Here is a 25,767-nt window from a genome sequence, read left to right on the forward strand (position 1 = left end):
ATAACAAATGGCAATCCCAAACAAATTATGGAGGTTAAACCTATGAACCAAATGCTCCCTCTTGTGGCTAAAGTATACTATTTCTTCAGATGCTTGTTTCTCCCAGAATCATATTGATTTCCTGGGAGCTCTTAGATGGCTGCCCACAAAAAGCATTTGAACAGGCCTTCCCTTCCCCTCATCAATGAGTTAGAGAGAGGGAGGGAGGAGAAGGAGGAGGAGGAGGAAGTGGAGGTGGTGGAGGTGGAGGTGGAGGTGGAGGTGGAGGTAAGGAAAACACATAGGAGGGCAAGTGGAAGGCAGTGTAGATGCAGCGTAGATAGTCAGACCTAAGGCCACAGGGCAACAGGACGTATACTAATTCCAAGGAGAAAGGAAGAAACTACCCTAGTGGTTATATACACAATATAAATCCATAGGAACAATAAAGTCACATCGTATTTGTCAATTTATAACAACAATGAAAGAGAAATGTATACAGTTAACATTTTACTAATATCATTTTTGCCTGAATCAGTGTGACATGTTAAACCCAGACATATAATCCTTGTGCCCATATACCATATAAATTAATTTGGTTCAAATGCCAGCTGAATTCCATTCAAACATGGTCTGTTATCTCCCTGGTGAGGCAGAGAATTTATTCATTTTCCAAATGAATATTTATGTATTTTAGAGCATGCATATTTTGGAGGAAGAGTCTGGTTATGTTAGTAATTTTATGTGGCACAGAGACAAAATCAGAACTTTGCCAAAATTGGTTTGTGTTTATGGTGAATTGTGAATTGAGGTTTGTTTGTGTTTGCGGTGGTGCAGCGGGTTAAACCACTGAGCTGCTGAACTTGCTGACCAAAAGGTTGGTGGTTCGAATCCGAGGAGCAGGGTGTGCCCTTGCTGTTAGGCCCAGCTTCTGCCAACCTAGAAGTTTGAAAACATGCAAATGTGAGTAGATTAATAGCTGCCACTCTGGCGGAAGGTAACAGCGCTCCATGTAGTCATGCTAGCCACATGAACTTGGAGGTATCTATGGACAATGGAGGCTCTTTGGCTTAGAAATGGAGATGAGCACCACTCCCAGAGTTGGGCACAACTAGACTTAATGTCAGGGGAAAACCTTTACCTTTACCTTGTGTTTTTGAAAAAGTGTGACAACATGGTGACCGGAGGTGCTGTTTAAAATAAGACATCCCAGTTTTAAGGCAGGACTTTCACTGGTTTCATCCACCACAACCATGGCCTTTAAGACTTTCAATTAGACTTTTTGAGGATTGGAATTGGGATAGTCCACTTTCACACAGCATGTTTATTTAAGCCCCAAAACAAGAGTTGGGGAAAATAACCCTAAAGCCTTATTTCATCTCACAGCTGTCTGGATTTTGAAAAAAACGTTTATGACTAGACCTGTAAACATAAGGCTGATTATACATACAGCTATTTCTGAATGTCCTAGTTTTGCAATTGGTATTAAAATATATCCATGCACATATCTACATCAGCATGTATGTTTGATTTCTCTTTTCTGCTTTCAGTCTCAAATTAACATACACTGATGACAATCTTCCAATGAAAATCTCCTGAAGTCACCAGGCCAAGCGGGTTAATATAAAAGGAAGTTTTATTGCAATCATTGGCAATTAATTACTCCAAGTACATGTAATTAAAACTGAAGTAGTAGTTTTACACCACATCCCTCTCCCCACCTCATTCACACTGTGGCATGTGAAACTTAGACAAAAAGAATCCTGACTGTAAGCCAGAGAGACTTTGGCTTGGCAAAAAATAGATTATTCCCCTTCCAAACTGGTATGCTGGCTTTCAGCTGCTGTCCCCATCAGCAGGTGCTATGAAACAATAACTGTGTGGTCACATTTCCCAAGCACCAGCTTTGGGAAAAGCAGTGCTCTATTCAGAGTTTTTCTGAAGCCCTTAAAGAAAAGCAATGGATGTCCGCTGTTTACCACTCCTACTGCTCCTTGGACCAGGTAAAACCATTTCATCCTCTAACTTTGGTTTGGCTGATTTGGGATAAAAGACAGACCTTGAAAATGATAAGATTCTGCTTCTAACTTTGTCAGATTTAACTGAATGTTAGCATGAGATGTAGACAGTGTTAAAACATAATAAAACACAAACACTTGTTCTTGTCTTTCATACTTGTTTCTCAGTGAAGACTATCTGTAAGATATGCATTTTCTGCAGTCCATGGGAGATTCTATCATGACTGGTAGTTGAAGTATGAATTGCTGCTGAGGCTGCCCATCCTGTAATGGAAATTCCTTGATATACTAATCATGGAGGCAGAATTCCTTTAACATAGTTAGATCAATTGGGAAGGCAGGGAGAGACGAGGTACTAGTTTTATATATAAAGATCCTGGTAGATTAGACACAGAGACACCATTATAACATCATCATCATCATCATCATTATTATTATTATTATTATTATTATTATTATTATTAGAAACATAACAAGATGAGTCCACAGCAGACAAGATCACTCTGCTGGCTGTTGTATTGGATCACACGTCGGACACTTCCCAAGTGTCTAGGGCTGTATGATGTTTTGGCGAATAATGTGTGCAGATCCCAGTAAAGTGGCCTTCTGCAGCTGGCAGATGGTAATTTTGTCAGTGCCAATTGTGTTTAAGTGCAGGCCAAGGTCTTTAGGCACTGCACCCAGTGTGCCGATCACCACTGGGACCACCTTTACTGGCTTGTGCCAGAGTCTTTGCAGTTCGATTTTTAAATCCTCATATCGTGTCAGCTTTTCCAGTTGTTTCTCTTCAATCCTGCTGTCACCTGGGATTGCAACATTGACAATCCATACTTTATTTTTTAACATGAACGTGAGGTCAGGAGTATTGTGCTCCAAAACTCTGTCAGTCTGAATTCAGAAGTCCCAGAGTAGTTTGACGTGTTTATTATTATTATTATTATTATTAATAATAATAATAATAATACCCAGCTTTTTTTCTGCACAAGGAGATTCAAAGAGGCTACGATATGCAGTGAGTTGATTCAATATGTTTTTGGCTGAGGTTAGCTGCTCATTGATGGTTTAAACTGACATTTATGGTCTGAAGCCACTGGGCTTTGCTATTAGCTTGCCGAGTTTATTTGAATGCCACTTAGCATGGTGTGTGTAAGCGTGTGCTTTCCAAATCATATATCAAGTTATGTTGACCACATGAAATTCATAGATCTTAGGCAAGGAATATTCAGATGTGGTTTTTCCAGTTCCTTCTTCTGTAATAGAGTATACAATGCCTAATATTCATTGGTGGTCTCCCATCCAAAAATAAGCCAGAGATGGCCCTGCTTAGCATCCAAGATAAGATAGGATCGGGTACACAGAAACCACAGAAAATCATTTGATTTCTAACTCCTTCTTCAGTATTATGCATCTTATCAAAACTGTTGAGAATATGTACATCTATTTATGATCTTTTCTTTTTCAATCTACTGCACTAGTGATTTTTTTAATTCTACCTTCTTTTTGTTTCCCTTCTGAAGAATTTCTTTTCATAAAACTCCTTTTAAATAGACTTTCATTCAGTCCCAGATAACAACTCAACCTGTGTCTCAGGGTGGATTCTAGATAAAACGTAATGTATTTCTCTTTGCATCGTATCACATGATTCATGATAATCAAGAAAAACAAGTGTTTGATCATTTTCTTGTTGTTTAGAAGTGAAAAGCACAGGAACATGTTGTACAAAGAACATAGAATTGATCCTAGCTTTCATTAAGTTTGAAATAATTGCTGTAGTGATGGGTGCTGGTGGTAAAGACAGACTCTGGAAGGAGCTATGAGTAGAAGAAACAGTATAATGGTTAGGTTCAATATTGAGTGTCTCCAAATACCAGTTACATTGTTTTTCAATAGTGATATTGGTTACACACTGGAATATTTTTCTTGTTAGTATTACCCGTAATCATGAGTTCCCTACTTGAAAAGAGTCAGGATACCCATTTACAGAAAGAGAGCACCATTTGAAGTAGCACTAACAGCGCATGACTGATAGACCTCCTCAGGAGAGATACTGCAGTTCCACTGAAGAACTTGTAATAAAATATTGCTGCACACTTCTACAACCTTGGGTATTATCTGCTGTGGTATCCATGGATGGCATATTTTTCACTAAGGATGTATACAGAAAATGTAGCTTTCCTGTTCCATTTCCCTCATTCAACCAGAGAGCAATATATCAATAGAGAACAAAGACAGCCCAGGATCTTCCAGATGGGTCTCAGCATTTCAGAGACAACAAGTTTCACTTAGAGAAAGAGAATGTTTATAGTCAGAGCTGTGCCAAAATAATCCAGCTAATCTTTGCTATACTGGAGTATCCGTCAGCCGCTCCTTCGTGATCAGTATTTGACGTCAACAAGCAAGAATCCTACTCTATTCTGCTACGGTCAGACTTCACCTGGAAGACTGTGTCCAGTTCCAAGCACCAAATTTCAAAATTTTTTTTGGTCGTGTCAGAAGTGACGAGAAACTGCAAGTTGCTTCTGTTGTGAGAGAATTGGCCGTCTGCAAGGACATTGCCCAGGGGATGCCCAGATGATTTGATGTTTTTATCATCCTTGTGGGAGGCTTCTCTCATGTTCCCGCATGAGGAGCTGGAGTTGATAGAGGGAGCTCATCCGCCTCTCCCCGGATTCGAACCTGTGACCTGTCGGTCTTCAGTCCTGCCGGCACAGGGGTTTAACCCACTGCACCACCGGGGGCTCCAAGAAGAAGAATATTGACAACCTGGAACATGTCCAAAGAAGGACCAAAATGGTTGAAGGTCTGGAAGCGAAGCTCTATGAGGAATGGCTTAGGGAGCTGGATATGTTTAGCTTAGAGAAGAGGAAATTAAGAAGAGACATGATAGTAATGTTTAAATGTTGGAAAAGATGTCACATTGAGGAGGGGACAAGCTTGTCCTTTGCTGCTCTAGAAACGAGAACACGGAGCAATGGATTCAAATTGCAGGGAAAGAGGTTCCACCTAAACAACAGGAAAAACTTCCTGAGGGTCAGAGTTGTTCAACAGTGGAATACATTGGGAGTATGGTGGACTCTTTTACTCTGGTGGGTTTTTAGATAGACTGGAGATCCATCTGTTGGGAGTGCTTTGATTGTATGTTCCTGCATGACAGAAGGGCTTTGGACTGGATTGCCCTTGTGGTCTCTTCCAACACTTTCTACGAATTTGAGGTGGTTCTCCCCTGCCTGCGAAGTGGGCTTGACTGAATGCCATGTGTTTGTGTTTATTTTCCTGCAGCTGTCCTGGTTCGGTGTTCCAATCACGAAACTCGCCTGGTTTCAGATTTGTTCAGTAAATATAACAGGGTTGTTCGCCCAGTCAGCAACCATCGTGATCCTGTTAGAGTCACTGTTGGCCTGCAGCTTATCCAGCTGATCAATGTGGTACAGTAGAAATATGAATGATTATTTGTAAATTATTACATAATTAGTATAATTATCGGTATCAGTTATATCCATTTGTGAGAAGCAGTTTTTTATTGATTAATCTGTTCAGTTTATTGATCAACTCTTCTTAATCAACTCAACTTAAAAAGTTAATTTATCAGGCATTCAAAAATAATTACATATGCTGTCTTATATACCCTTTGTATTATTAATAAATAATTATTAATTATTTAGCAAAAATACAGTATAGGCAACAATTATCCCCTTTTCTCTTACAAGAAGAAAAGGCTCAAGTGCAATTCATTGTTTCTAGTTGACTTTAATTAACTACTGGATGGTAAATCACATTGATTCAATGGGTCTACTCTAATGGGGGTTGGCAAGGGGATTTAGGCCACTGCCACCTTTAAAATAATGTACAATTTGAAAACCAAAGATGGTTTCTGTTTCAGAATTCTTCCTGTTCCACTAATGATGACTGAATGATTACATTGTTCGATTTAACACTAAAATGCATATACAAAAACCTAATTGACTGTGATTTTGAACAGCAGCCCAAAGTAATTTAAACTGTATGCAAAGAGATTTTGTAGTACCTTAGAGACTAACCGAGAGAATGAACTTGGCAGTATAAGCTTTCATAGATGGTCTATTTAGTCTACGAAATCTTATGCTACCAATTTTGCTCTCGCAATTAGTCTGTAAGGTCCTACAAGTTCCCTTTGATATTGAAGTTTCAGAATAACCCAACAGTTCATCATGATGTTTTATTGCAGTTTTCCTTAGCCCAATGCTTTTTAGATGCACTTCATCACCAGACAGTAGACCTTACAGGCTGAGATTATGGGAATTTGAGCAGCTTTTAAAACTAATTTACTGAATAAAACCAGCCAGGTTCCTGTACAATGAAACTTACATTCTGATAAATGGAAAGCCAACAAATTGGAGGCAGTGTAGAAGGCAAGAACAGCAAGGAGTACTTACATTTACATCATTTCAACAACACATTTTTGTTGAACATAAACCATCTTTTAATCTTGATTTTTTTTTTATCTTAAGGATGAAGTGAACCAAATTGTAACAACCAATGTGCGCTTGAAACAGGTAATTCCTTGTCATCATATTTATAAATGCATTATTGCTCAGGGGTCCCTTTTGATCAGATACATGTCACTTGTGAGAATATCTGCAATACCAAGGATTGATACAATGTCTAGAATTACTACTTATAGTAGTCAACAGTAATATCTGGACAACCTTTTCTAAATGTCTGCTACTTGGGTTGTATGGTCCAAAAGTATATCATGCATCTAGTTCCACTGAGCTTTTACTCCAAGACCCTTTGAAACTGTTCAGCAGTGGAACTCTCTGTCCTGGAGTGTGGTGAAAGCTCCTTCTTTGGAAGCTTTTGAACAGAGGCTGGATGCCCATCTGTCAGGGGTGCTTTGAATGCGATTTTCCTGCTTCCAGGCAACTGATTTCACTGAGCTTCTACTCCAAGATCCTTTGAAAATGTTCAGCAGTGGAACTCTCTGCCCCAGAGTGTGGTGGAGGCTCCTTCTTTGGAGGCTTTTAAACAGAGGCTGGATGGCCATCTGTCAGGGGTGCTTTGAATGCGATTTCCCTGCTTCCAGGCAACTGTTTTATTTATTTATTTGCTATATTTATATACCGCCGTTTCTCAGCCTAGCCGGCGACTCAACGCGGTTTACAACATAATATAACAATCAACAGTATACAGTTAAAAGCATAAAAAACATAAAAAACATAAAAACACAATTCATACATCAATACCAATCCAGTTCGACTCTTAACTAAAAACGTGATCCAGTTCATCATCCATGTTGCCAGTCCTTTAGTCAGTTACCATTCGTTGCATTGGGTTAACCAAATGCCTGCTTAAACATCCAGGTCTTCAATCTTCTTCGGAATATCATCAATGAAGGGGCTGATCTTACCTCCAAGGGCAGGGCGTTTCCACTGAGCTTCTACTCCAAGACCCTTTGAAAATGTTCAGTAGTGGAACTCTCTGCCCTGGAGAGTCGTGGAGGCTCCTTCTTTGGAGGCTTTTAAACAGAGGCTGGATGGCCATCTGTCGGGGGTGCTTTGGATGCGATTTTCCTGCTTCTTGGCAGGGGGTTGGACTGGATGGCCCATGAGGTCTCTTCCAACTCTCTGATTATATGATTCTAGACAAGCATTCACCCATTACAGATGGGTGAAGAAGCCTTTACCACCCAAATGCTTTGGACGTCAGCTCCCAGAAGTCCCAACTACCATGATAAGGGACTTGTGGGAGTTGAAGTCTTTAAATATTGAGGGTTTCCCTGGCCTATGCTACACTATGGGTTTGCAATTCAAAGACTGGAGATGGGTTAAATATCATTTTGAGTGTTCTTTACATCAAAGTGGGAATAATCAAAATGTTGCTATAAGTATCATAATCAACATAGCGAAGGATTTTGAGACTTGCAGTCCAGCAATATCTGGAGGGTTGCATAATTTCCACCCCTGCCTTACACATGGCTTTGTAATGATATTGACATTTTTGCACCAAATACCACTGTGCATGTTCTAGCAGTCAGCTATGCAAGCAGAACCACTTTAGCTTTAATATATTTACTGTATTTTGTGTTCTCAGATATACCCTTTCACACTACACAGTTATATGCTATTGTTCCATTTTAAGTGCCATAATTCCATCCCATGGAACCTTGGAATTTATAGTTTGGGGAATGATATTTAGGATATCAGCCAGGGAGATCCTCTAGTGCTTCATCAGACTGCAAACCCCAGGCTTCCAAAGTATGGAATCATGAGTGCTAAAGCATAACCATAACATTATATTTGTGTAGTATGTAGGTTGAACATCTGCTCCAGATGTTGTTGGAATACAACTCTCAGTGCATTACTGTTTGGTTATGCTGCCTAGGAGTTGAAGTCCCAAAACACCTGAAAAGACAAAAACTGCAAGTGCGCTGCAGAATGAATGCAGTTTGACACCACTTTAACTGCCATGATTCAATGTTATGGAATCCTGGGAGTTGTAGTTTTATAAGGTCTCTAGCCGTCACTGCCAAAGGATACTGACTACTCACTACACTACAACTCCCAGGATTCCATATTTATTTATGTCACTTTTATCCCGCCCATACCAGCCCAAAGGCGACTCAGGGTGGCGTACAAATTGGCACAATTAGATGACCTATATAAAATACATACATTGGTTAAAAGCACAAAAAATCACATCACAATACATTTAAAAGCCATAAAAGCAATAACAATAAAAATTATAAAAGCTATGTCTTCTTGTTCAAATACACAATCGTTCCATCGTTTAGCTGTTTCTAGTTCATATTCTAATTATGAGTTTATCTGGTCATAATAATAATAATGATAATAATGATAATACTTTATTTATACCCCGCCACCATCTCCCCAAGGGACTTGGAGTGGCTTACATGAGGCCAAGCCCAACAGTACATCAATAAACAAAAGCAATAAACAAAAACAATAAATACAATACCGTTAATATAAATCACATATAAACAATAAACGATAAACGATAACAGACAAGGATTTAAAACTCTATGGCAGGGCCAAATGTAATAGTTTAAAAAATTAAAGTTCCAATCCAAACGCTTGATCAAAGAGCCAGGTTTTCACTCTTTTTTGAAAGGTTAGGAGGTAGGGGGCCGATCTAATATCCCTAAGCAGGGAGTTCCACAGCCAAGGAGCAACCACAGAGAAGGCCCTGTCTCTCGCCCCCACCAGACATGCCCATGAAAAAGGCGGGATTGAGAGCAGGGCCTCCTCAGATGATCTCAAGTTCCTGGGGCATTCATAGGGAGAGATGTGTTTGGATAGATAAGCTGGACCAGAACCGTTTTTGAGCCAAGGCAGTTTAAGTGCTGTCAAACAACATTCACTTTAGCACTGTAATTGTCGAAGGCTTTCATGGCTGGAATCACTGGATTGTTGTAAGTTTTCTGTGTTCTGGAAGCATTCTCTCCTGACGTTTCACCCACTTCTATGGCAGGCATCCTCAGAGGTTGTGATCTCTAAGGATGCTCGCCATAGATGCAGGCAAAAAGTCAGGAGATAATGCTTCTGGAACATGGCCATACAGCCTAAAAAACTTACAATAATACACTGTAATTGCCATGGCAAACTCCTATGGGATCCTGGGCTTTCAAGTTGGGTTTTTGTAAATGCCCCTTTCTAAACTGCAAATCCCAGGATTCCAAGGGATGTTGCCATGGCAGTTAAACTGGAATATATAGTGTGAAGAGACCCATAAACTCTTCTCAGTGCAGGTTGCCAGTTGATGCAGGTCATGACAGTTTATGTCTGAGAGGGAATGGAAATTGTTCTTTGATATGGTTTCATTGAGCTATTTCCTCCCAAACTGCAGCACTGGGATGCTAAACGCAAGGAAGGTAGACAGTGCATGTGCATCTACTCCTCTAAGAATAAGGAATCATAAAATGCAAGATGCTCCTTTTTATACTCCATGCCCTTTAAGGTAAAGAATGGTTGTCTATGGACACATTTTGATTTTTTTATTCTCAGAATGGAAATATCAATTTTGATTAGTTTCTGTCTAATTCATTCCACTTATTCTTAACAGATAAAATAACTGTGTTCTACATTAGAGTGACATTCAGCCACAAGTGATTTTAAATGCTGTATATTTCTTTTGCCAGCAATGGATGGATGTAAATTTGAAATGGAACCCAGAAGATTATGGGGGTGTGAAACAAATCCGCATCCCATCAGAAGATATCTGGCGCCCAGACTTAGTTTTATATAACAAGTAAGTAGTTTACAAATTGATCTCATGGCAGAGTTTTCTAAGCAGTGAACTCATGAGTCTAGTTAGAGCAGGAGACTCATCATGTTTCGGACAGTCAGGGTAGAGTGCCGATCCATGTCTCCTAAATTTGTGTGTTTTGCCAACTTGTCAAAATGAATATTCAAAACATTTCTTTCATACAATACAAAAATAACATTTTCTTGAAGTGTATGTATTATGTCTTAGATGTTCCAGGCCATGCTAGATGCTGGAAATTGCATGTTGCATTCTTAAAACAAGAGCATCTAGGGCCCCTTCCGCACAACTGAATAAAATCCCACATTATCTGCTTTGAACTGGGATATATGGCAGTGTGGACTCAGATAACCCAATACAAAGCAGATATTCTGGGTTATATGGCCGTGTGGAAGGGCCCTAAGAAAAATTCAGACAATGTAATAGAATCCATTAATGAAATTGATCCTTGTTCATCACCTAGGAATGCATGAGGCCAAAGTGGTTTTAAACAGAGTTTCTAATAAGAATAAATTTTCCTTAATTCAAGGGCCCTTCCAGATAGGCCCTTTATCCCAGGACCTGATCCCAGATTTTCTGTTTATCCCAGATTATCTGGCAGTGCGAAATCATATAGTCCAGTTTAAACCAGAAAACTGGGATCAGATCCTGGGATAAAGGGCCTGTTTGGAAAATGCCCAAGACAACCTTGGATGGGTTATTTCTCTATGATGCCTTCTGCATTATAATATATATACAGTATGTGTAAAAATACATTACAACACATGCGCAAAACCACATATATACACAGGGTAAAAATTGCCTTCGGGGAGAAGTGCTACATTATTTTAGAGAGCCTCTAACAGACAGAGTGCTTATATAAGGAGCCTCTGGAAGGGAGGACTGAGGGGTTTCGAAAAGCCCAGTTAGTTCACCTGTGAGTGAACATAGTTCTGTGGAAGACAAGTGAATGAACCATTTTCTCTTAAGGAAACAGCTTGATAATCTTCTGAAACCACCAAGCATCCGAACCTCTCCTAATATTGAGAAGCCTTCTTGTTCTAGTTCAAATAAACTTCACAAATCTGTTTATACTTCACCACAAATATTCAGTGCGTCTTTCTGTGCCTCAATATAAGAAGGGGGTCTGCCTGGATGACAGCCATCATTCTTTAAGTCGGAGTTTCCCTCCATTTTTGAGTGGCTCAGTGAGACAAGGAAGAGTGAATGGTGTGGTCGTAGACCAATACATTTAGATTGGTGGCAGCAAAGTTATATTGTCATGTAATTAACAGTCAGCGTGTGGGATCGACTGTTGTAATATTCAACTGTGTGTTGTTCATTTTACCAATTTTCATATTTTTTTTCTTTTCCAGTGCAGATGGTGATTTTGCGATTAATAAGTTTACCAAAATCCTTCTGAACTATACAGGCCACATTACATGGACACCTCCAGCCATCTTTAAAAGCTACTGTGAAATCATAGTCACACATTTTCCATTTGATGAGCAAAATTGCAGCATGAAGTTGGGCACATGGACCTACGATGGCACCGTGGTTATCATTAACCCGGTAGGTTACACTTAGGCAGACAGGAATATGATATAGCAACCAACATTCATAGTATTTTCTGTTCCAGGTGGGGAGTCTCTATGGACGCCATCCTTATGTACATTCACAGTGTGAGGTCTGGCTTTTAAAAAAGAAACAGTGCACACATCAACCCTATCATTAGTAGAACAATGCAAATGCCTTAGGCAGAAAATGCTGACAAAACAGTACTGGCCATACTATTAGTTGTGTATGTGTCATAGAGCTTGACTTTGTTGCCCTCAAGTTCAGCTTAAAATACTGTATCACTGCCAGCATTGATGATCTCATTCAATTGTCAGACCAACAAGCTCCTGGACATAAAATGGGAAGTAGGGGCATTTTGTCATTTGCCTCAGCAGAACTCTCTTGGGACTTTATATGTTAATTTGTTTATTTTTATCCTGTCTTTCTCCTGGTACAAGGACACAAGGCAGTTAACACCAGACACAACACAATACAATTAAAAACAAATGCATTAAAATGTGAATATAAATATTTTAAAAAACATTTAAATATTTTGTGTCATAGAGCACAAGTACATCAAGATACAATTAAAACTACATTTAAAAATTACACAGCCCCCGAAAACCCCACTCATACACCAGCCTCATCACAATTGCATTGTTTAAGAAAATTGAAGCATGCCATCATTTGAACAATCTCTTTCAGAGCTTATCGCAATTGTGCAGTGCTGGCACTTTGTTGATCAGTCTTCTGCACAGACCCACTTCCACCACTGTTTGTCCTATGCAACACATATACATTATGTGTTTTTCCCCTCTATTTTCATTTTTTCCATATTTTTCTGCAACTGCATAGTTTCAGAGTTTCTGCAACACCTTCCTCCACTTTGTAATATTTATTTATTTATTTATTTATTTATTTATTTATTTATTTACGACATTTATATGCCGCCCTTCTCACCCCGAAGGGGACTCAGAGCGGCTTACAAGGTATATATACATATAATATATTATATTATTAGCATAGTACAATATCAGTTTTAAATATAGCTATATTGTACTATACCAATTATATTGTAATATTATTAGTAATATTACATGTAATATAAATATATAATTATAATATCATGTTATTATTAGTATTATATTGCATTACATTATAATATTATAAATATTATATGTTTATACAATATATATTATATTATATTATATTATTAGAATATTGTGACTGCAGTGAAATGAAATTATTACACAAAGAATGGCAGAACAACAATGATGCTGGATTCATTGATAATTTTTCCCATTAATGCAGAGAGACAATCCAATTACAATTCAAGTGATATGCAAGTATGGGGGGGTCATAATTTTTTTTATTCTGGCATAATTGGACTTTAATTGTCCCAGCTTACCTGTCCGAAGGTATTTCCTTCTGTGAACCATCTCGGAGATTAAGATCCTCCGGAGAGGTCCTGCTCTTGGTCCCACCTCCTTCACAGGCGCGGTCAGTGGGGACAAGAGACAGGGCCTTCTCAGTGGTGGCCCCTCAGCTGTGGAGCTCCTTCCCCAGTGATATTAGATCAGCCTCTTCCATCCTGGCCTTCAGAAAGATGCTAAAAACATGGCTATGGGATCAAGCCTTCAGATAGTAATTGTATGGCAATAAATGGATACGGAATATGTGCAATGACAACTCAAATGGCTCCGGATTACAACCTTGGACTGCATGGTTTTAATAATTAGTGTAATGTTTAGATGTTTTAATGTAAATGTTTATTTTAATTGTATGTTGTTTCTATGGCATTGCATTGTTGCCTATGTATGTATAATGCCGCTCTGAGTCCCCTCTGGGGTGAGAAAGGCAGGGTATAAATATGGTTAATTAATTAATTAATTAATTAATTAGCAGCCCTGTGTGATAAAACCCTTGGGCCCTCCTGATTAGCAGGGCATATCACAAACATCTTTTCTAATTTCTCATGGTTTCAGAAGTTGTCATCGTCCACCTCCTCCCCGTTACCCCATGGAAATGCCATTTTAGAAGCACAAAGCCCTATTTAATACATGGAAGTAAATATAGTTTTTATTGCATCTGGATGCTTATCCAACCCTCTTTATTATTCGTAGTGCAGGGGGAGAACACTGTTAAAAATAAGCCACAGTAGCAAGTTCATAATATCAGCCCAATAATGGTAGACAAGAACACAAAACATCTGACTGATCCAGATGAGCACCTCTCCCTTGGCTTACTATGTTCTTCTGAGATGCACATTACTCTCTCTTCAGGAAAGTGATCGCCCAGACCTGAGTAGCTACATGGGGAGTGGAGAGTGGATCATGAAAGACTACCGAGGCTGGAAACACGAGGTTACCTATGCCTGCTGCCCCGACCTTCCATACCTGGATATCACCTACCATTTTGTGATGCTGCGTTTGCCTCTCTACTTCATTGTCAATGTCATCATTCCTTGCCTCCTCTTCTCATTCTTAACAGGATTAGTGTTTTATCTGCCTACAGATTCAGGTAGGTCCATTTTATACTGCAACTTATAACATTCATATGCACCCTCCTGGTTGTCTTGGGTTATTCTTCTGGTTTAATATTAGGCTTACAAGTTATCTCTTTAAAAAACAAAGAAATGCAAAAAGAAGAGCCAACCCAATCTACTCTCTCTGTCATGGTGCTAATTTTTGAATGCGTAGGTGAGAAAAACGTTAGTAATTGTAGCCAAAGACTGCTGGCCTCATAAGGAAATGCTAGTGTTTTCTCCTTCTCCACGGAATGACCATCAGCATTCATGGGTCATGTCAAAATCCATAATTTTGGCCCCAAAACATGTCCTTGACCTATACATGAGATCAATAAATACTGAGAATATAAGTATTTCTCTTGTCTGACCACATAGGAGTGCAACAATTCTGAGAATTATTAGTGCTAAATGGATTTATTTTTTTGGAAAAAAAAATGTCTTCATTAGTGGAAAGGTTTCATTCATTATGCCTTCCTCTGAAAATACCTTGCACACATGTCCTCCTTGTCTCAGGTGAGAAGATGACCCTGAGCATCTCTGTCCTGCTTTCTCTGACTGTGTTCCTCCTGGTCATTGTGGAGCTGATCCCCTCCACCTCTAGCGCAGTGCCACTGATCGGCAAATACATGTTGTTTACCATGGTGTTTGTAATCGCCTCCATCATCATCACCGTGATTGTGATCAACACCCACCACCGCTCTCCAAGTACCCACACTATGCCACAGTGGGTGAGGAAGGTGAGAGAATACCTATGGCCATAAATACGGACCTATACTCAGTGTTGCTAGTGTTGACTTACTTACTTACTTAGGCAATCCCTCATAGCTCGAGGATGATAGTTCTCCAAGTGTAGTGTCTTGGTGGTGGGTATGTAGGTGGCTGTGGAGCCTTATTCTTGATCCGCACATTCTCCCACAGTGAGAACATAGGCTTCCAGGTGGAAGGTTGTCCCACTTAGGGTTGGCTTGACGTGCCTTCCTCTTGGCACGTTTCTCCCTTTCGCCCTCTATGTTAGTGTTAGCATATGTGTTAGTGTTGAAGGGGGGGGGGGTATAGGCCCTGTTGATATATTGTGGGTCTGGTGGGACTAAAATCCTTCGTGAGATATTCTAAGAAATCTGGATGAGAATACCTGCACCTAGTATCACATATTAAATCATCTGTGGCACTGCTCATGAATGGGAAGTTAGTATCCTGCTTGTCTGCTGACCTTGTGGACTTCTACTGTGGCATCTCTTGACCACTGTATAAACAGACTAGATGGCAACATAAGAAGCTGCCTTATACTGGAGCCATATCCTTAGCCCATGTACTCACTGTTCGCAACTAGCATAAAGATAGAGTATCCCTTATACAAAATGCCAGTTTGGTGAGGTAGTAGCACTCTGGCAGAGAAGGTTGAAGACTTTATAAAATTACAACTCCTAGGATTTCATAGCATTAAGGCATGGCAGTTAAAATGGTTGAGCTGCAGTGGCGCAATGGGTTAAACCCTTGTGCTTGCTGAACTGCTGACCTGAAGGTTGGTGGTTCAAATCTGCGAAACAGGGTGTGCTCCCATCTGTCAGCCTCAGCTTCCCATTCGGGGACATGAGAGAAGCCTCCCACAGAATGGTAACATATCTGTACATCCCCTGAGCAATGTCTCTGCAGACAGCCAATTCTCTCACACCAGAAGTGACTTGCAGTTTCTCAACTCGCTTCTGACACGACTAAAAAAAGTATAAATGGTATCCAAATATATTACTTCTGTCATGTAGATGCACCCTATCATTCACAAACTTTTGAGAACATTAGTTTGTTCTGAAAATAAGATTGAGATCCAGTGTTTTCTTTCTGATAAAGCCAGCAACTGTAAAATGCATGTTGATGTTTTGTTTGTTTTTTTCAGATTTTTATTGACACAATTCCAAACCTCATGTTTTTCTCAACAATGAAGCGGCCCTCCAAAAACAAGCAGGAGAAAAAGATTTTTACTGAAGACATTGATATTTCTGAAATCTCTGGAAAACAAGGTCCGACTGCTGTGAATTTCCAGTCATCGCTCATCAAAAACCCAGATGTTAAAAGTGCTATCGAGGGCATCAAATACATCGCTGAAACAATGAAGTCAGATCAAGAGTCCAACAATGTAAGAGTGCTTTCCTGATATGAACAATTTCTTGTTTTTAAATAATCCTTTCCTTTAAGAACAGTATCAATATGCCCATCTGTTTCTAACTAATCTTTCTGTTCTGTTGTTCTGTTGTTCTGCAAAGAGTCATAACTAATGTAAGACTCTGGGCCCTAAAATTGGTTGTTGTTGTTTTTGCTGGATTAGGCTGAGGAAATCCAGGTTTATGCCAGGTTAAAAATAATTAATCTGGTTTAACCTAGTGTAAACTTGGAAATCCAGGTTTCTCTGGGTTTAAAAAATACCTGGGAAGATGTGGACCTTCCAGGAAGGTCTGCACCTTGTCAGCTGTGGGGGTGGAGACTGACTCTCGGGAACAGCATCCATTATCCCGAGGGTCAGTCCTCAAAGCCACCCTGCCTCCTCGGGCTCCAGGCTAAAACCCACTGTAGAGGTCTGCAAACAGGGGCAGGCCACTTGTAAAAATCTTCTGTTGCTTCAAAATGATGTGCCAGAAGTTTTGAAGAGAGATGGGGTGATTTTCCCTCTCCTCCATAGCTCTTGTTTTAGGGGGACCCTGGGCAAGTTGTCAGTGCATCCAAAGGTTTTCCAGGAAAACTGTCAGAATTGAATATGGAATCCTAACTCTAAGGTACATGAAGCATTTATTACTTTCCATTTGATTGATATAATTGTTTTAATATAATGAATAGCTTAGTTCCATTACTTAAGAAAAGCACCATCTCCTCACAGTTCATTGAAAAACCATGGGCAATAGCAAAACAGATAATGCAAGTCTCCGAAACAGCCCCAATGAAATGACTAAGTTGTGGCCTAGTGCAGAACTACAGTGGACATGAATTAAGGGTTGAGAAGCATATTCTTCTGAAAGCTATTTTTGGACTAAAACTCCCATTTGCCCCAGCCAGCATCGCCAATTGTGAGAGATCATGAGAGGTGCAGCTCAACAACATTCTCAACCAGAATTGCCAATTCATAATTTGAAAGCCTGTGTTAGGTGTCTAAAGCTTGCTTACTTATTTACTTACTTACTTACTTACTTACTCAGGTGATCCCTCATTGTCCGAGTAGGATAGTCCTCCAAGATCAGTGTACTGGTGGGTCTGTAGGTGACTGTGGAGCCCTATTCTTGACCTGTATGTTCTCCCACAGTGAGGGCATTGGTTTCAGGTGGAGGGCGGTCTCAGTTGGGGTTGGCTTGACGCACCTTCCTCTTGGCTCGTTTCTCTCTTTTGACCTCCATTCGTGCCTCTTCAAATTCTACAGCACTGCTGGACACAGCTGACCTCCAGCTGGAGCGCTCAAGGGCCAGAGCTTCCCAGTTCTCAGTGTCTATGCCAGAGTTTTTAAGGTTGGCTTTGAGCCCATCTTTAAATCTCTTTTCCTGTCCTCCAACATTCCTTTTTCCGTTCTTGAGTTTGGAGTAGAGCAACTGCTTTGGGAGATGGTGGTGGGGCATCTAGTCTAAAGCTTACAGTCACCAAGCATTGCATAAAGATGCTGATGGGGCCCATATGTAGATCTATAGGTCAAGAATATTTACCTCTCTGAGAGTTTCTCTGACACACGTTATAACTCTTTAATCAGTTACAGCAAAAATGTTGGAGCCATCAAAGTCACTTGAATAGAACGATAGAGTTGGAAAAGACTCCAGGGGCCATTCAGTCCAACCCACTGTCATGCAGGAATGCATGACTAAAGCATTCCCAACAGATGGCTATCCAGCCTGTTTAAAAACCACCAAAGAATAGGACTCCATTAACTCTAAATCAGTGTGTTACACTGTCAAATAGCCCTAACTATAAGGGAATTCTTCCTAATATTTAGTTGGAATATTTTTTTCCCCTGTAATTTGAATCCATTGCTCTGTGTCTTTGTCTCCAGTGAAACAGAAAACTCCCTCCTCAATATGATCGTCTCCAGAAAGTCAGTTGCATGTTTCTGTAGCAACAAAACCAATAGTCTCTTGGTTTTAAAAATGATGCCATAAAATTATTTTGGGTTTTAAGATATTTCTTTTTCTTATTCCTAGCCTTGCCTACTTCCCACTCTTGGTAAGACCAATCATACCGTGCTGGGCAGTGTTTGCCTCCCTCTTGTGGCCAAAATTGCTCATCAACACAACTTGAGACCTGACAGTTCTCCTTCGTTTAATAGGTGGCTATACACACCAGACTTAATGCAGTATGACACCACTTTAACTGCCACGTCTCAATACTATGAAATTGTGGGAGTTGTTGATTTACAAGCTCTTTAGCTTTCTCTGCAGAAGAGCTGCTGATGCCACAATTTAAAAACACTGGGTAAACAGGCCATGTAGTGTATCTAAACAAGGATCAGAGGGACGAAAATGAGGTTTAATTGCACTAGAAGGTAGAATAAAGTGCTTCCGAGGACATTTTATGCAGGGTTTTGTCAGGATCAGGGATTATTATTCAGGGAATATCAGGAGCAGAGTGGAGGATCTCGGGCCTATATGATTATATTATTAATATATTATTGTTATTATAATATTATTGCTATTATTATTATTATTATTATTATTATTATTATGAACCAAACTGGACACAGCATTTTATTTGAGAATACAGAAATGCTGGACCACTCCACTACACACAGAAGCAATTGAAATCCATAAGCATGTGGACAATTTTAACAGAAAGGAGGAAACCATGAAAATGAACAAAATCTGACTACCAGGATTTTTTTTAAAAACTTTAAATCCAGATAGTAAATAAAGAGGGAAACACAAAAAACAGGAGAATTCCAGAGAAGAATCAATCAGAGCCAGCTAACACTTCCCAACAAAACATCCGCAGGCAGCAACCAGCCAGGCTTTGAAGCTGCAAGGCCATTCAATGCTAATCATTCAATTGCAATATTCAAACTTACCTCCAACAGACAAGAGATCTTTCTCCCACCGGGACATTCCACAGATATATAAACCTCACTTGCCTAACATACCTCACAACCTGTGGGGATGCCTGCCATAGATGTGGGTGAAACATCAGGAGAGAATGCTTCTGGAACATGGGCATACAGCCCGGAAAACACAGCAACCCATTATTATTATTATTATTATTATTATTATTATTATTATTACTACTACTACTATTACCCACCTCTCCCTGCAGCTAAAACATATATTTTGTTCAGTGGTCTAAGTTTTAAATAATGCCTCAAGACTCGGATTCAGTGCAGCTTACAAAATGATGAGGAAAAATCTTTAAAATACAATAACTATTTTAAAGACATCTATGGCAGCTATCACTGAATACAGAATGATAGCACTGAAAAGGAGCTTTTCACAAAAGATTCAAAGGCACCTTTTAGACTGGAATCCTCTCCATTTGAACATGTTATGATGTAAAAAGTCCAGGTAGAAAAGTAACTATTCCTCTGAAAAGGAGATCGATAAGTTTTTGAGATCATTCTAATTTCTTCCTCTCCTCACCCCTTTCTTTCTTTTTATATCTCCAGGCTGCAGAAGAATGGAAGTTTGTTGCCATGGTGGTTGACCACCTTCTCCTTGGCATCTTTATGTTAGTTTGCATCATTGGAACGCTGGGTGTTTTTGCCGGTCGCCTCATTGAATTACACCAGCAAGGCTGAAAACAGGAAGCCCTGAGAGATGGCTTGGATCCTCAAGCAAATGAACTTCGGAAACTTTACAGAAGGAAAGTTTCTCACTTCTCCTTCCTTTTGCAAAAATCTTTCAAGATCTTCAGTGCCAGGAGGACAAGCCACAGACCTTTCTTCAATGAAAGCCTTACATTTACTTATAGCATGAACTAGCTTAAACTGGTGTCCTTATATTTTAATGTTGCCATTCTGTATCCTTTCCTTTAATATTTCATAAGAAATAACTCTGAACATCACATTTAAAATATTGTTTGATTCATTGCTATTGATACAGGAATTCACACATTAAATGCTGAAGAACATAATTTCAGCATCACCTCTGCAGCTTGCTGAAAAGAAATTGGAATATTTATTGTTGTTAAATCACTAAGTGGATGCACCAAAGAGAAAGTGGGGGTTCTCCTCCTCCTCCTCCTCCTCCTCCTCTTGTGCATTTAAAGATATGCTCTACAATGGTTTATTTCCCTGCCTCTTGCTCATTTGTAGTCTTGGGAAATTTACACAGCCCTGAGTGATAACACTATGTAACACAATTTTGCTACCTGGGTTATAAATGTCATTTCCTAATTGGTTCTATCTTAAAAACATGGAAAAAGTTTATTAAACTCCAAAAACTTTGTTTTTGCGGGACAGCCTACACCTCATTTTGCTCTAGTTTTTCCATATTTATTTATCGTGTCAAAAGCAAATTGTGAATACAATTATAATGTATAAAAAACTACAAAACTTGGCATTATATTAAATTCCCTTTGACCAGAAGTTGGCCACTTCAAGTGCCTCTGGTGTCACTGTGAGAAGGTCCTCTGCTGTGTATGTGGTAGGGCTCAAACTGCATTGTAATAGGTGGTCTGTGCTCTTCTCCACACTCACGTGTCGTGGATTCCACTTTGTGACCCCTTTTTCTTAAGGTTGCCTCTGCATCTTGTGGTGCCAGAGCACAGTCTGTTCATCACCTTCCAAGTTGCCCAGTCTTCTGTGTGCCCAGGGGGGAGTCTCTCATTCAGTATCAGCTATGGCTTGAGGATCCAGGTTATAGCCTGCCACTTTTGGACTTTCAATTGCTGAAGTGTTTCTGTGAGTATCTCCGTATACCTTAGGAAGCTGTTTCTTGATTTAAAGCATTGGCGTGCTGGCTGATATCCGAACAGAGGATGGGCCGGAGATGTCAATGCCTTGGTCCTTTCATTACTGGCTACTACTTCCCGACTGATGTCAGGTGGTGCAATACTGTCTAAACAGTGTAATTTCTCCAGTGGTATGGGGTGTAGACATCTTGTAATAATTAAGAATGTCTCATTAACAGCAACATTCCCTATATTCCACACTGGGCATGCGTACTCCTCAGCTGAGTAGCAAAGCACAAGGGCAGATGTCTTCACTGTGACTGATTGTGATCCACAGGTTGCCCCAGTAGGCTTTCGTCTAATATTATTTCTATCACTCACTTTTTGCTTGATATTCAAGCAGTGCTACTTATAAGTCAGAGCACTTTAAAAAAAATCTCATAGAGTCTCAACCAATTCAACATAGTTTCTGAAGTGTAACAACTACTTTCAAGGTAAGTATAGCACAATTAAACAGGAAATAACACCTTCAAACCAGGAACCATTTTTTTCTCCAAATTTGACATAGTGATGAGTTTTCATTTAGTACATTCCCTATTATCTTTAAAATTAGTGGGTAAGGGAAGCTTGGTGTAACTCTATCAGAATAATTTGGTTGTTACACAATAAAACAATTTTATTGTGCCGATAGGGGAGGGGCATGGCCAGGAGAAACTTCCATGGTTGACTACCTCTGAGCATCAAAGTTCCCCTGGGACAGTTGCCCCAATCTGCCTAATGTTAGGATTGGCCTTGCAAAACTATACCCTATATTGTGTTTGCTCACATACCTATCCAATTCCTGCTTACTCAGAAATCCCTTCCTTTCATGTTGTCAAGTAACAAAATGTCTTGGCTTGCAAGTCAGTAACAATTTATGTCTTCTACATATGGCACTTCCAAGTAAACTTGAGTGTCAGGTCAGGGAGAGAGGCAACCACATGAACACAGTGCACAGAGACATATGCCTCTGTCACCAAGTGGAGTGACTTTTGAATCTTCCTTCATCACACTGCTGATAGGGACAGTATTTCCTACCAGTTGTGTGTGAAGGAGGTGCAGGAGAACTGATAGGGCATTCATACCTCCAGTGGAGGGGTGCCCTATCCATGATTGACCTCACTTGAGTATCAATGTTCCCCTGAGATAGCAATCTCATTCTGTCCAAGGGTAGGCCCTGTCTTGCAGAATTGTACTCACATATTAGTTCAGCTCCTACTTACTTAGAAGTCACTGCCTCTTCTATCAACAATACGTTTCATTAAGTATATTTCCATGATACAGTGCAGCCCCCTTGTCCACAGATTTTATATCCATGGGTTGCTGTGAGTTTTTAGGGCTGTATGGCCATGTTCCAGAAGCATTTTCTCCTGACCTTTCACCCACATCTATGGTAGGCATCCTCAGAGGTTGTGAGGTCCTCACAACCTCTGCCATAGATGTGGGTGAAACATCAGGAGAGAATGCTTCTGGAATATGGCCATACAGCCTGAAAAACTCACAGCAACCCAGTGATTCCGGCCATGAAAGCCTTAGACAACATTTTTATATTCATGGTTTTACTTACTACCACTCCAAAAAATATTCCCCTTGGGAGTGTTTGTGAGCCTTTCTAGGTCCTCCAATACTATTCTATGGTATGCTTCTATCCCAGGTATAGTAAACAAAAAAAAAATAACTAGGGGTCTGTTTTATCAGCAATTTAAGATTTCCATTTCCATGGGGAGACTTGGAACATATTCCATGCAGATATGGGGGCTGTACTGTATCTTCTTGAAAACCTTGAGTCCCAGTGTGATACTGACAAACCTCTTGATCTTCTTTGCACTATTCTCAGTCCATCATGGATAAACCAGGCTGTTTAGGGAGGGCATGGATGCCTCCTCTGTTCATGGCAATGTGCGGCAGGGAAGACATAAGCAGATCAACTGACTCCAGTCCCAAAGCTACGTGAAGAATTTTCTCAGACAGCAGCTACATGAGCAAAACTTATTTAGCTTCTTTTTACGGGATGTTCTTAGGACATATGCTGAAAACATCTAAGCAACCATTATACTGTGCTCTAACTCTAGGAGGATTTAAATAGTCACCCCATTTCACCCCCCAAAATTAGATCAACAGAAATATTAACCAAACACATTCTGCAGGCCATCAGACTTGTGAATCACTCACTCCCTCTTGTGGCTAAAAAACAGTCTTTCTGTATATGTCATACTATTGACTTATGTAACTCCAGCTTTCAATGATACACTGCTTTGATGGAAATGACAGGCTTCCACTACATGCGATAGATCTGATAGGCTTCTACTACAAACTTTCATCAGTGTGAGGTCCCTTAGGATGGGTTTAAAAGCCTTTAATCAAGGGGAAATCATATAAATATATGTCATCCGTTGTCATTTAAACATCTGTCTTCGTGTCATCCCCCTTTGCCTTAGATTCTGCAAGCTATGTTGTCATTAGCAATGTGCCTTCAATTTGGTGGTAGGTCTGAATCAATATTGTGTTCTCACAAGTGACATGAATTAAATCAGGAATAGGGAACATATGGCCCTCCAGATGTTATTGGATTGCAGCTCCCATCTTCCCTCACTGTTGGATGTGCCATTTTTAGTCATTTTTCCATTCTTGACTTGAACCCTACTGAGAAAAATTGAAGCTACAGGCAAGACAACACCCATATCGATTCAAAGGAAATTTCGTTTGTAAAGGGAGAAGAAATATACGAATGAGAAAAATCAACGTAAACATATGCAACCAAAGTCTTACTGAAGTTGAAAACTTGCCTCTTTGAGCAAGCTTTTGAGAATACAGGTGAATAGATAACATGAAACTACGAGTGATGAACTTAGAATGGCTAGACGATGTTACTGGAAATCGATTCTAACAGGATGACACTGGAGACTACATGTTTTATTGTCATTTATATATGTTTTATATGGTTATGCTGATAGTTTTAAATTGCTTTTTTATGAATGTATGGCATTGAATTAGTGCCAACCTGTAACCCACCTTGAGTCGCCATATGGCTGAGAAAGGCGGGCTATAAATATCGTAAATAAATGAATAAATAAAGACTGCTGGTCCTCATCAAAACTACAAATCCTATGATCCCATAGCATTGATCCATGGTAGTTAAAATGGTGCCAATTACATTCATTCTTTAGTGTAGATACATCCTGAGTCACAGCTGGTGGGGCTTCCTTGGTTCTCTCTTGGAGGAGGGTTCTTTTGCAAAGGGCTCTGACAGTTTACTGGGTCTTGAGCAAGTCATCTTACATGGCATCTCTCATATATCACAGAGTGAACCTCAGACAATAAGTAATATGATTAACAACTGCGTTTTAACATGTATTTATCTTTTACAAATATTTTTGTACAGCCTTCCATCATATATCCAGGGATGTTTCCAAGCAAGAATTAAATCATTAAAATGTTTAAAAATGAACAAGTATATCCCCTCTTATCCACAAATTCAGAATCCATGGTTTCCCTTATCCATGCCCCCAGAACATTTCCCTTCAATGTTATTCTATGATAAGTGTTCATAGAATCATAGAATCAAAGAGTTGGAAGAGACCTCATGGGCCATCCAGTCCAACCCCCTGCCAAGAAGCAGGAATATTGCATTCAAATCACCCCTGACAGATGGCCATCCAGCCTCTGTTTAAAAGCTTCCAAAGAAGGAGCCTCCACCACACAAAGCACCTTCAAAATGCAGGGTGTGAAGATCCCTTACCTTGCCAGCCGGGGTGGCAGGGCCTAGGAGAGACAGGCTAGGTAGTTTCAGCTTAAAAGGCCTGGCAGGGAGCGGCAGGAGCCATTTTGGTTTAGGGGAAAGCTCCAGTTCAGAGAGGGGGAGTGGCCTAGGCCTGGGCCAGCCCAAAAACAGCCAGGATTGGTTTGTTAAAGGGGGCGGAGTTAGCCTGTTGGAGGGAAAGTAAGAAGCTGCTTTTAGTCAGTTCAGTTCTGGTTGATGTTAGAGTTAGGGCAGGATTAGAGAAGCTTGTAGGAGTTCCTGATTAGAATAGGCAGTTTGCCTGAAGTTTGCACAGTGAAGTAGGCTTGGCAAACTGGTTACAGCTATTTAGTGAAGAAATAGCTGGGTTTTGAAATAGTAACAAAGATAGAACCATTCTCTCATGCAACCGATACGCTTTTAAGAACAAGAACACCTTAATTGTAACAGCCAAGCCTATTCAACTGCATTCGCTTTATTCTGTAACTTCTATTCAATAAACCTTTCTTGTTATTTTTTGAAACTTAAGCCTGAGTCAAGTGCCATTTGTGGATTTAGTCCCTTTTCTTTTTATTTCAACCTCATCTGTGTTCCTACAAAGAAGCCCTTTTAATAGACAGTACTTGGTGGTGTTTTAAACAACCTTTTTAACATCTTAAATAACTAGAGGGTTCCTGTTCATTTGGCTTATGGTGGCAGCGAAGGTTTAAATAAAGAGACATCCCCTCAAGTGTTATCTAAGTGCCAAAGTGGTGTGAATTCCTTATTAAAGGAGGGACAGTGGTGGGATCTGTTTGCCTCCTGTCCAGTCATATTGTTTGGCCATAAAG

The 25,767-nt window shown here is 39.9% G+C and overlaps 1 protein-coding gene across 1 annotated transcript; it reads left to right on the forward strand.

The window, feature by feature from the left end:
• The first annotated feature begins 1,782 nt into the window (after positions 1–1,782).
• On the forward strand, positions 1,783–20,714 carry CHRNA1 (cholinergic receptor nicotinic alpha 1 subunit). Its single transcript, XM_060779382.2, has 9 exons — positions 1,783–1,982; positions 5,277–5,422; positions 6,485–6,529; positions 10,132–10,241; positions 11,612–11,807; positions 14,075–14,312; positions 14,833–15,056; positions 16,211–16,450; positions 19,934–20,714. Exons 1-9 carry the CDS (start codon positions 1,940–1,942, stop codon positions 20,063–20,065), a joined length of 1,374 nt encoding a protein of 457 aa, XP_060635365.2. The 5' UTR covers positions 1,783–1,939; the 3' UTR covers positions 20,066–20,714.
• Positions 20,715–25,767: the final 5,053 nt, after the last annotated feature.

This window comes from Anolis sagrei, chromosome 1, assembly GCF_037176765.1.
Source record: "Anolis sagrei isolate rAnoSag1 chromosome 1, rAnoSag1.mat, whole genome shotgun sequence".
NCBI classification, from domain to species: Eukaryota; Metazoa; Chordata; class Lepidosauria; order Squamata; family Dactyloidae; genus Anolis; species Anolis sagrei.

What these genes read in the sequence shown, in the direction of transcription:
- CHRNA1 (XM_060779382.2), top strand. Translation starts at nt 1,940, where the DNA reads ATGGATGTCCGCTGTTTACCACTCCTACTGCTCCTTGGACCAG. An exon ending in CCTACTGCTCCTTGGACCAG is followed by an intron (nt 1,983 to 5,276) that starts GTAAAACCATTT and finishes ATTTTCCTGCAG; the next exon opens with CTGTCCTGGTTCGGTGTTCC. An exon ending in TGCCACAGTGGGTGAGGAAG is followed by an intron (nt 15,057 to 16,210) that starts GTGAGAGAATAC and finishes TGTTTTTTTCAG; the next exon opens with ATTTTTATTGACACAATTCC.